Here is a 12686-nt window from a genome sequence, read left to right on the forward strand (position 1 = left end):
TCTGGTGCCCTAAGTATTATTCTATTCCTGATCCTGTCTTGGTTCACTCTTAAACCTAACATCACTGACATAACAGTTCTAGCATAAAACAATAGAAATCATTTATAGCAGAAGTTCAGCTTTTGTTATTTAAGAAAATTATTTATTAAGTTAGTTATTAACATGTTAAAATATATTTGAATATATACTTATTTTAATGTAAAATGTAAATTTGAATTTTTGGCTAATTTGACAGCCCTAGTAGCCTTACCATACAGTTTTATTATGTGAACAGCCAATCTAGCTATGCAAAGCAAGAACTAACATAAAGTAATGTTTTAATTGAACTGTTTTTAAGCAAGCTAGTAATGTTTATGAAAATGGCAAACTGCAGACGTGTGTTTTAGAAGCATTTTGATCTGCTCTGCATTTCCTGTCTGATGTATCTAAAGCACCTGTCTCTCTCCTTCTTGAATCCAGAAAGCATTTCTTTAAGCTGCAGAAACACAAGGATAAAATCTTTAAACCAAGCATTCGGATTGGTAATTTATATCGTCATAAATGCAATATGTTTAATTGTGGTTGGCTAGTCAGTGAAAAATGTATTTACAATATGGAAAATGTTTTTCTATTATTTGTGGATAATGAAGTACTTACTGCAGAGCCCCTTAGTGCCTTTTATAAATAATGTTGTAAAATGTTCTCATCGTTTAAGCTGCTAGAATGAGAATAAAAAGTCAAATGAAAACAGCTGGGATTAAAAATATCCTCTGCATTTGTTACAAGCTTTTTTTGATTTTTTTTTTCTTTGTGGAATAGCAGAAGCCATGAAATCACCACTGAACAAGACCTGACTTAATGCCTGACAGAGGGATATTCCAACCATTTGTATTCTTTTGTACTTGTTTACCTCTTTTTAGCAAGTGCTGAGGATTTTATAGTTTATTAATTAGGACAACAGAGCATAGTTGCACTGCCAAATATAGTGATCAAATTATGGAGACATTTTGAGTCTCACATCCTGGCCATGTTGTTAGAAATCATTGGTTATCTAGAATTGTTTAAAGCAGAATGACTTAATAAGGGACAAGACACCAAATATGTTCCAGTTTATGAGCTCATAAGATTGTGTAATGTTTTTAGAGCTTTTTTAGTAGACAAGTCAAACCTAATGAGGATTTAATACTTTAGCCAATCAATCGAAACAGACTTTAAATGTGGAGCTGAGATTAGTGTTATTGGTGAGAAAATGGCTTGGGTGGCATCCTTTACTTGGAGTGGCAAAACATGAACTCAGGCTGCTTCAGTAACAGTGAAAAGTTAATTCTAGTAACCAATCAGGCTTCTAAGTGCAAAGGCGTTGTCTTTTTGTAGCGAGCGAGCTCTCTCTCTCTCTCCGTTTCTGTCATGCTATATTTGCCCTTCCCAAATCTGATCGAAACCCTGACAAAGGCCCAGATCTTGCCACCAAGAAATTTGCTTGGCTGTATAGCAGTGAATGTTACAAGAATGAACTGTAAAGAGTCCTGTGGTGAAATGAAGATGCCAGAGATGAGCCCGATTAGTCACTAAAGGGGCCATCAATTGCCTAAAATGGTTATACTGTATGCTCATAATCCAGTGGCTCCAGTTTGTGTCCCAAAGCTACAAGTGAGGATGGACAACCAAGAAGGTTGACATCCAAACAAATTTCTTGCCAGTGACAATAAGAACATTTCTTGTTCTTAGATCACCAGCAGACACAATGATCCTCCAGGAAAGATCTTTGATACCATGTATATATCATGTGAAATGGGCATATGTTACATAAAACTACGTGGAACAGACAGACCTGTGAACTTCTATTCTGGAGCACGATTTGCATCGGACATAAAGTAGTAAGATAAACAAGAATATGAAAGATTATTTTAACATATGAATTATCTGCTTAGCATTTTTAACAAGCTAGCCATTTTCTTGACTCTCATTCTTCAATGCAGGGTTGCAAATGGCGGAAGTTTATCCTGGTAAGGTGGATCAAATGACCCATACTTGAATGTTGCGCCAGTCCAATTTGGGTCACACATACAGATATATCTGCACCCACAGGTCCATTTAAAGTTACCAGTTCATCTAATAGTTTGATTATGAGAGCAAATTAATGATCTTGACAAAGCCCATACAATCAATCAATCAACATTTATTTATATAGCACATATTCATACAAAAAAATGTAGCTCAAAGTGCTTTACAAAATGAATAGAGAAATAGAAGACACAATAAAAGATAAACATAAGTCAACATTAATTAACATAGAATAAGAGTAAGGTCCGATGGCCAGGGTGGACAGAAAAAAAAAAAAAACTCCAAAAGCTGGAGAAAAAAAATAAAATCTGTAGGGTTTCCAGACCACGAGACCGCCCAGTCCCTTCTGGGCAATCTACCTAACATAAGTCAAACAGTCCTCTTTGTATTTAGGGTTTTCATGGAAAGACCTGATGATGATGGTCACGTAGACTTCTGGCTTTCAGTCCATCAATGTTGGTGCATCATGATGCTTTGAGTAGGTGGTGGTGGCGCAGGCTAAGAACTAAAGACTAGAACAGCATGCAACCAAAGTTCAAACATTGGGAGCGTTCAAATTCCAGGCTTTGTGAAGCCTGCACGTTCCCCTTTTATGTCACTTGGCTTCATCCAGAAACTCCTATTTTCCTCTCACACCCCAAAGGTGAACTGACATATAATTGTATGTTGGCCCATTGTGAATGTGTTTGTGCTAAGATGGACTACAGTTTCATTCAACAGTGATTCCTGCCTTGTACTAGGTAATGCATGCATAGGCTGCAGCACTAAGTGATGATGTGCTGAAAAACCCAGATATGGGAAATAGATGGACGTTGGTGTATGCCTGATATCTATACTTGGTGCCTTCTTCCTGTGACACTCAATACTGCAGGTGTTGTTGTTGTGTATCTGGGAAAGTCAAATATTGATTGTTACCAGGCTGTTCAACATGTTCAGACCCAGCTTGTGCTGTGTAAAGGTTCCCGTTTTGGTTCTGGTTAGTTTTGTTGTATAAGGGAAAATGTATAGGAATAGAGAATCAATAAAGAAAAAGTGAAAACAGTAAATTTAGGGTCACTTTTATCATAGAAAGCATTAAATGAAATAACAGGTTTGTTGTTTGGGATCAAAATGACAGAAGAAAATGTAATAATGGGTTGAATAAGATTGAGAATACACTGCTAAACACTCAGGAGGTGTCCCCCCTCTCACACCTTGTGGGTCTTTGGGCAAACTATTTATCTCCACTTGTTTTATTGATTTCCCTGACTTGATGCATTGTCCATACACCATCAGCTTATAGAAGCCACTTGAACCAATTTCAGGATTATGTACAGTAAATTCTCGTTTATCGTGGTTAACCCATTCCAGACTCTACTGCGATAAATGAATTTCCGCGAAGTAGGATTCTTTATTTGTAAATCAAATATTTTCACAGTTAGAGCATAGAAAACCTGTTTACGACCTTGTAAATACGTTTTTTAACATTATTAGAGCCCTCTAGACATGAAATAACACCCTTTACTCAAAAGTTTAAACTGTGCTCCATGACAAGACAGAAATGACAGTTCCATCTCACAATTAAAAGAATGCAAACATATGTTCCTCTTCAAAGTAGTGCGCGTCAGGAGCAGAGAATGTCAGAGAGAGAGCGAGAGAAAAGCAAACAATCAAAAATTAATACGTGCTGTTCGGACTTTTAAGTGTACGAAACACCGCGCTGCAAGCATATCGTATATCATTGAGGAGTTTTATTTAATATATAATACTTCCTCTAATTGGGTAACTTCTTAGCCATCCGCCAATAGCATCCCTTGTATGAAATCAACTGGGCAAACAAACTGAGGAAGCATGTACCATAAATTAAAAGGCCCATTGTCCGCAGAACCAGCGAAAAATCCGTGATATATATTTAGATATGCTTACATTTAAAATCCGCGATAGAGTGAAGCCTCATAAGTCAAAGCACGATATAGCGAGGGATTACTGTACAGTATTTTGTCAGCCGGGACAGGGCCCCAGCCTTCCTGGAAATGTGAATTGCATTAACTAGGTTTGTTTTCCATTTTATATTTTGCATAAGGCTAGAACAGGCCCTGGACAGGATGCCATTCCACCACAAGGCACACTAACTCGCACAGTGAATTTAAATTGACTGATTTTAATTGACTAACACACGTCTTGGAGAATGTGGGAGGAAACCCCCCATGGAAGTGATTTGGCTAGGAAGTAACTGTTTTAACACTGTGCTATCATACCAGCCCTCCTAGTGCTTACATTGAAGAGCTGTGAATACGATTGCACTCCCTGCATGTGATTTGTAAGTCACCTAGGATAAGCACAGCAGCTGAATAAATGAAAATGTCCAAACCTAATGGGAGTGGCAGGCTGCATTTGGTAAGTGTACTTTAAAAAAAAAAAGCTTTTAATCCAAACATAAGGCCCACCTGACCCTCTAGAATCACCTTTTAGCTCATCTGGCAACAGTAACCTCTTAAGAACCATAAACAGAACCTTCACTAACATCATTACAGAGACTCCATGATAGCTGATGTTTGCATTGTCTCACTTTAATGTATTCTTGGCTGAAAGAGGGATAACAATATGAATAAAGAAAGGGAATTTGTACGCTGGTGGTCAGTACGTGTTTGGCTCAGAGACCGAAGCTACAGCAGAACACCAGATTTCATGTTACAAAGGCCAGATCACTAACTGATGACTTAAACCTGTCTGTATCACTGACCTCCCTGGCCTTGGTCTGAGAACTCTGTCATGTGTTTCACGCAGTCCTTATGCCCACATATGAAGCTGCACCCTCTTTAAATGCTGGGCACTGGAGCACAGGAGGGGCCCACTTGGCAGAGTGATTCTACCCAAGAGCTTCCTTGACTAAATATGGTCCGGAGCAGGCCGTGTCGGGGCAGCACACAGCTGCTTCCAACCAAAACATTGATGTTCGCTCCCTGCCCTTCAACAGCTTTCGACAGCAGCTAAATTAATGGAGAAGCAGTGATGACAATAACAATCCTGCCTTTGTTTTAGCAGGAGAGCAGCCCTGTTATTTAGGAGTCGGTATGGCAACATGAAAGACACAGGAAAGGCTGCAGCATGACATCTTTTAGGAAGTCTTTTACCATAAAAGATGCACTGAAGGCAAGAGTGACACTCCGCTCCATTTCACTGAAAATGTATGTTTTATTGTTAATTGTGCCTTTCGCAGTGAACAACATTTTAAGTCACTTTACCAAATATTTCTTTATCAAGAAAAGTGTTTCTAAAAGCTATACATATATTCACATAATAAACTGTATAAAATATATCTATTTATTCATAGAATATTTTATGTTTTTGTTAATGTGTATGAAGCACTAAGGCTGTAAATGGACTGAACTGTAACAACTGAACACAATTCAACTTTTCACATTGGATGTGGCTGCATTTTGCAATGAACTCTGCATTTTTGGGGTGACTTGATCATTTGCCTTACTATGTGTCAAAGCTGAGGACAATATAAAAATGGATAATAGTAATATTCATGTTCATTATTGAATCTGCTTTATCAAATTCAGGTAAGTCCTGTAATACATAAATAGACTCTTGATTGTATGTTAAGAGATAAGAGTGTTTGTTTTTCATACTGCTTGGCATTTTATTGGGCTGTCTTTTTGTGACACTAAACTGTCTAAATGTGCCGGGAAATGGATGGATAGATATTATTGCATTATATGGTATTTATGCAACGAATGGAGCTTTATAACAAGAAATAAACTGGATTGTCTCTGGGACTGTCTAGAAGGCTTTAGGTTCTGGCAGAAGCTACTGTATGGTGTCAGGCCCGCTAACCAGAAAAGTGGCTAATGACATTGCAGCGTCAACACATTTTTATTCAGATGGCCTTTTTTTTTTCCCTGGCCTCACGGTTTCTGACTGAGTTGTGAACAGCAAAGTATGATATCTCCACAAGTGGACCTACTTTAATGCTGCCAGATGCACTGCAGAAAAGCAGTTTCGCTTACAGGACCACATCAGAGCCAAAACAAAATAAGGAAGACAACAAAATCCAATCATAACACAAATAATAACTTTATACTTTCCTTGTGTCATTAATTTGTCATGAAATTCATGTCCATCTTTGCTTTTGGAATTGGGCCGAATGACTGTAGCTGCAGTGGTTAGAATGCTGTCTGTCTGTCTGTCTGTCTTCTGTCTGTCCACTCAGGCACTCACAGTTCTCTGGGTGTTCATTTTTTCAGGTGCTGTAGGAGTCTGCAGAACTTTGAAGAATTTAGAAATCCCAGCATTGCTCAGTTCAGCAGTTGTGCTGCTCCAGCATGTCCGAGATCCAGCGGTTAAGGGGTTCTCAAGTGCCCGGGTGTGGTAATGTTTTCTGTAACTGTAAGGTAATATTGTTTTAGTACAATAATTGCATCACTCTTTAACTAGCAGTTTTGTTCTCCTTTTGCTAGAAATCTCTGGAAACAAAGAACTTCATCAGTATTTCTCCTGGCAGATCCTGAAAAATGCTTTTTTACAGACCGATACAGCATCATCATGAAAACAAAAGGCAAGAATGCATAATACTGTATATAAAATATAAAAAGGAAACAACATTGATGTACATTAATAATAAGTAGAAATAAAAATTATATTTAGGAATTTTTTTTCATTAGTAGGTTAAGTACTATATCTGAATGCAGAGCACATTGTGAATACACAGACACACTGACTTATCGCTTATCGATAGGATGTCAGGTTGCTACCTGATCCTAAAATGTACTTTTCTAGGGGTGTGCCATGAAACTATAGCGTCCAGAGTAAACTAGTGCCGGACGGTGGCCTTCTAGGACAGCTGTACACTGGCAGTCAATGGGTAATGCGTTTTATCAAAGTCTATGGAGGTGTAGGGTAGTACCACTTACTTCTTTGCCATTGCGGCCCTCATAAATTGGAGTTATGATGCCATTTCTCTAAATTCATAAGTAGATTTAAAATATGACCAGTCAGCAGGTTTGAATGCTTGGTTCTAAGCTGCAGATACAACAGCAAAGCAGCCCAAGCGACATTGCAGCCTAGAAATGTACAAAGAAATTCTCAATTATTCGTAATGTCACTGCGATGTGTGAAGTTTCAAAGGCTATAAAAGCTGCCCTGTGGGACGTGTGAAAAAGAAACGCTGGTTCAAAAGGAGAGGTAGTGCCAGCTCTGCACATCAAATACTCCTAATAAGAGAGGGGGCTAAGAGTCTGTGAATTCCTGTCTTTCTTTTCAGTTTTTGTGATACTGTTCTAGCTGGGTGGGGACAGAGGAGCACATGGAAATCAAGTGATTTGCCTGCAGCTACCATTTACACAGTAGCCGGAGTATTTCAACTGCCGTTCTCCGACGGTGCTGCTTCTCTCCAACGCCGGGTGCTTTAAACGAGCCCTCATTCCGCTGAAGGTCAAAACGATAATGAGTGCTGAGAGATGTCATGGCTTTTAAGTTGAATAGTGAGGTCACATTGACAAACTACACAAGACTGTCAGCTGAACACATGACTGTCCTCGGCAGGTCCTCCGGAGCCCTCAGTGCGAATCCAGTCTTCTTGGAAGTGAGATGCGCTACAAGTGAGACGGGACCCGCTGCTCTTTGGGTGTCTGACTAAAGTAAGTGCCCGGGTGCTGCTCTCCGTTGACGGCCTTCAGATCTGCTCATCACTTGTACCGAAGTGTAGTCTAGTTGCATCGAGAGAAGGTGACCTTGGGGTGGAGTTGCTGTGAAAATGTTCTGTCATATGCATTGTAAAGAAGAAGAAGAAACAAGAAGGCAAAGTTTTCTGTAATTCAGTATTGAACCTTATTCTGTCTTATTAAATATAACATTCTTAAACTTGCTAACTCGGGTTCATGTCTGTGCCAAGTCTTCTCTTTTTTAGAGTCCTATCACTGTATGCCGGCATTACCATCTGAAAATATGTTGGGCTGTCACTGCTCCATAGCAACATTCTCATTTATTAAAAAGAAGATAAATTATCTGTTAGAAAACGGGTGCCCTGCAGTGGGCTGGCGCCCTGCCCGGGGTTTGTTTCCTGCCTTGTGCCCTGTGATGACTGGGATTGGCTCCAGCAGACCCCCGTGACCCTGTACTTAGGTTATAGCGGGTTGGATAATGGGATCATATACCTGCTTCATCAAGTTCAGGTTCACGCAGACCTACGACTACCTTGGAATCAGGAGGACACGGCGGGATGCCTGTCCATTAAAGGTCACACACACACACTGGGCCAGTTTAGAGCCGTCACTTAGCCCAAATTGCACATTATGTAAAAGCAGAATATCGGGGCAGACAAAGGGAGGACCTTCACTCTGGGCCCGGGAAGTCTGTGGGAGCCATTAAGGGAGCGTCCACGTGAACAAGACAAGTGTGGGGTCCCACCCTCTGTATGGCTGCTAATGTATTGAAATCTTACATGGAATTGTGTTTGTTGGTGTTGAAATAAAATAGTAATATTATGTTTAAAAAAAAAAAAAAGAAGAAAGAGTCCAACAGTGTAAGAGGAGAGCAGCAGGATGGGTGTTGGTGCTGATTAATTTATATTTTGAGGACAGACGCTCGCTCAGCCTGTGAATTCAGTCCAGGAGGACAGTGAGATTCTCAAATACCGTAAATTACATTTTTTTTTTGTTTTACTTTATTAATGATCTGTCATGGTGGCTTTGTGTATAAAGTTGCTGCCTTGCTGCTCCAGGGACACACGTTAATTTCCCGAGGTTGGCACTTATGTGTTCTTTCCATGTTGCTGTGCCCAGTAATGTGGGTTTTGGGCTGACAATCGCCTGCCCTACTCTATGTGTACACTGCAATGTATTTTCATGCCATCTTGGGATGCTTCCTGCCAGGCACACAATGATAGACTCTTTGTAACCCTGTAATGGGTCAGCAGTTTCAGTAAATGGGTGGGTTGTTTTAGCAGCGAGGGTAGCAAGTGTTCCCATGTTACCTTGCATCGAAAATAATTTAAAAAAAAAAAAGAAAAGGTAATAAATCTCAGGGGTGGCGCAGTGTCAGTTAGGAGACCTGGGTTCACTTCCCGGGTTCTCCCCGTGTCTGCGTGGGTTTCCTCCCACAGTCCAAAGACATGCAGGTTAGGTGCATTGGCGATTCTAAATTGTCCCTGGTGTGTGTGTGTGTGCCCTGCGGTGGGCTGGCACCCTGTGTTGGCTGGGATTGGCTCCAGCAGACACCCGTGACCCTGTAGTTAGGTTATAATGGGTTGGATAAAGGATGGATGGATAAATCTCAGGTGCCAACTTAACGGCGTGCCATTTCAAAGCTGGTGGAGCAGACGAGACGTCAGAGCTCACTGGTGAGCAGGACGCTGTGTAGGAGGGTTTGCGTTTTTATGCCAAGTGAAATGCAATCTTTTTTTTTTTTCTTTTCTTTCCACAGGTTCCAAAATGGGACAGCAACTGGATCATTTCCAGAGCCCTGAAGGGAATCCGGAGGAGTTGACGGCAGCCACTGCAGAGGCAGACATGAACCAGAAAATGCAGAATCAAGCTGACGAAGTCATCCCCAGTGATGAGACCACTGGAACGGAAGAGCTGAATGACGAGGGTCGCAAAGAGACATCTGCAGAGGAGAGCACAGGACAACATCAGCCTGCCTTCTTGATTCCTGACAATGGAAAAGAAAAGGCACGGAGGCAAGAGGATAAGACGAAGGAGCTGAGCAGTGTGAAGCTCCAGCAAGAAGACAGATATGATTTTAGTGAGGCAAACGTCCCAACGTCTCCCATGGAATGTTGCTCAGAACTTGGCTCCCCTATAGCAACTCATGAACTTGGGGCTGAATCCCAAAATTGGGAAGGTTCTGTCGTGCACAAACCTACATGCCTTCTAGAAGCACGTGCCATTATGTATCAAGCAGAAACATTTCCTATTGAGCAGTGTGTGGTGAAGCAATGGCAAGTGAAAAACGGAGAGGAGCCGGGAGGTGACACGATCGAAAGGAACAGTGAGGCTGAAGACCTTCACACAGGAGATTATCACGGAGACGCTGATCTTTGTAGTAAGAGGCAAGTGCTTATTATGGACATGTCCGATTCCAAAAGATCAAACCAGCAGGTGTCTTCTCCAGCTGAGCGTGCAGAACAGTACGCGCCAACCAATGTCCTCCTCCAAGACAAGCAAGAAATAAGTGAGAGTCTGAAAAATGTGGATGAACAGAAGAATGTGCGTGGGTTCATGATTCAAAGTCACACTTCCTTTATGGCAGATGGAAGCAGCACTTTGCTGCTGGCCTCTCAAATGGAAGTTTGTGAAGACCAGTATGAGTTAAGAAAGGAATCGGATGAGGATTCAAGGAGCCTACAAGGCAGGCCGAGCTGCCCTTCTGAAATCGACTATGCAGACTGTAAAAAGGTCAGAGACAGATGGGGGACAATCGAGGAGGTGAAAGTGACACCCTCCAACCCAGCAGGCACGTCTGACATAAATGAAGCTGACAGGCACCATGATATGGAAACTGAGATAGGACCAAAGGAAAAGGATAACCGCAAAACTGTGGTGAGTCGAACATTTGAGCAAAGTCACAACTTCAAGTCCTTGGCTGAAGTAAAGTCGGAGGAAAAGAAGGAGAGAGATGAGGAGTTGGCATTGTCAGTGGCAGTGATGACCAAGAAGTTTGAAACATCGAAAAAGAAAAAGAAAGATCAACCTGTGAAAGAAAAGAAGGGTGAGTTGTGACCTTCAGGTTGAAAGAGATGTTCTGCCATTATGAGGGTCCCAGGTGTGCCCCGATTCTGCTGTGTGTGAATGTCAGATTGCGCTGCTCAGCTTTGGTGGGCTGAATGGTGTGTTCGTGTTAAATTGTTTCTGTTGTTCTACAGTGAGGCGATATTGGTGAAAACAAATGTCCTGGATTATAAAACAGCAGGCTGTGCAGTCATTCGAGTGCTCACATCTAGGGATGTTTCACAGAGCATCAGGTTTGGACCCTCGCTGTCGCAGCCACGCCACTTCAAACCCGTATTGTAACTTCCTTAACATGGCAGGTGACCGTGAGGTTGAGGTTGGCAGCTCATCGCACGCCATCTCCCCATTCCCTGATTGGCAAGTCGGTGCTATATATGCACATTTAGTCGGTTCCCTTTTGGTTTTGCTTTTTCCAGCATTTTCTGAATGTGGATTTTAAACAACTTTTCCCATAATATATTTTTTTTACATCTGCATGTTTGAGACCAGACACTAAACTAAAGCTCATCCACTTGCCCATCCAGTTTTCCTACCTAAGCTTTTTAATGTTATTTAATTCTTTAGAATTAAGTTAGAAAAACATTTTTTTCCACCAATACCAGTTTCAGGTACTACATGTTTTCTGTGTTTGTCTTTTGAAGGCAGCAGAGTTTCATTGGGATCACAGTGCGTTACCTTTGCTGTCACATTTCTGCTTCCCGTCCATCCATTTTTCCAAACCTGGAGGACTTAGGGAAAGCTGGAACCTACCCGAGCAAGCAAAGGTCACAAGGCAGGAATACTTTCAGACATCGGGGGTAGCAAAATAGCACAAGGCCTGAACAAAATGGCAGAACCCTATCCTGCAAGCATATGCCGTACAGATGGAGCCAGACCCCAGCACGATGACCAGGAGCTGCTCTGAGCGGGTCTGATAGCAGATGGATGTGTGTGTCTTACCATCGAGTGACTGCTGCCTGTTTTAATGACTGCATTTGTCTGGAGTTTTTCAAGAGAACAATCTTCAGGTTGGGCGGCACGGTGGCGCAGGGGGTAGCGCTGCTGCCTTGCAGTATGGAGACCTGTGTTCACTTCCCGGGTCCTCCCTGCGTGGAGTTTGCATGTTCTCCTTGTGTCTGTGTGGGTTTAAGGTTTCTTTATTTAGTTCTGTTTACATAAGAAATCATGAAATTTGCCTTCTCAGTTGCATCTAATAAAAGACAGAATGTCCTTCCTGATTTACTGAACTTTAGTTCTACATGTAATGGGTGTCTGTCATCAGTTGAGATGATTTCCAGTTTCTTTAACATTGCCTGCCCTCTGCCACACACACACACACACACACACACGTCAAATCATCTTCATCAGCCCCAATAACTTTAGCTGCATACTTCATAATCTGCTGGAGCTTTTTTGAGTTTGGGTTTCCCAGGTTAGGTGCGTTGGCGATCCTAAATTGTCCCTAGTGTGTGCGCTTGGTGTGTGTGTGCCCTGCACAGGATTTGTTCCTTCCTTGTGCCATGTGCTGGCTGGGATTGGCTCCAGCAGACCCCCGTGACCCTGGGTTGGACAATGACTGACTGACTGACTGACTGACTGATACTCTTCAGGTCTGTGCTGTGCTATCGGTGGCCACTCCAGCTGCTGCTCAGATGTCTGTGCTGTGCAGGAGGGATGAAGAACTCTAGCGCCCTCTTCTGGGCCTTAGGAGACCTGCAGTTGAGTGCACCAATAAAGTCTGCTCCTGAATTTCTTTCTGTAGAGGAAGTGGCATAAATATAGCTGTCTCAGAATTGACTTGCAATTTCTGTTTTAAATGCAGAGGTCTTTTTTGGAATTAAATATTTTATAGAATATCCATACAACCCTAAATTAGTTTAAGAAATATGAGAATACTACTGGTTGCAATTGATGATTCTCATAGTGGGGTTTATATGTTCCTTCCATATA

The 12686-nt window shown here is 41.7% G+C and overlaps 1 protein-coding gene across 1 annotated transcript; it reads left to right on the top strand.

The window, feature by feature from the left end:
- Positions 1–7419: 7419 nt before the first annotated feature.
- LOC120540688 lies at positions 7420–11781 on the top strand. The gene is made up of 3 exons (XM_039771656.1): positions 7420–7667; positions 9451–10737; positions 11399–11781. Exons 2-3 carry the CDS (start codon positions 9459–9461, stop codon positions 11488–11490), a joined length of 1371 nt encoding a protein of 456 aa, XP_039627590.1. The 5' UTR covers positions 7420–7667; positions 9451–9458; the 3' UTR covers positions 11491–11781.
- The last annotated feature ends 905 nt before the right edge of the window (positions 11782–12686 follow it).

The sequence above is a fragment of the Polypterus senegalus genome, chromosome 12, assembly GCF_016835505.1.
Source record: "Polypterus senegalus isolate Bchr_013 chromosome 12, ASM1683550v1, whole genome shotgun sequence".
Lineage (NCBI taxonomy): Eukaryota > Metazoa > Chordata > Cladistia > Polypteriformes > Polypteridae > Polypterus > Polypterus senegalus.

Excerpts from the sequence above, each read along its gene's own strand:
- LOC120540688 (XM_039771656.1), top strand. The coding sequence starts at position 9,459 with ATGGGACAGCAACTGGATCATTTCCAGAGCCCTGAAGGGAATCCGGAG. Across the intron at positions 10,738-11,398 it reads ACCTGTGAAAGAAAAGAAGG|GCAGCAGAGTTTCATTGGGA; the intron begins GTGAGTTGTGAC and ends TGTCTTTTGAAG.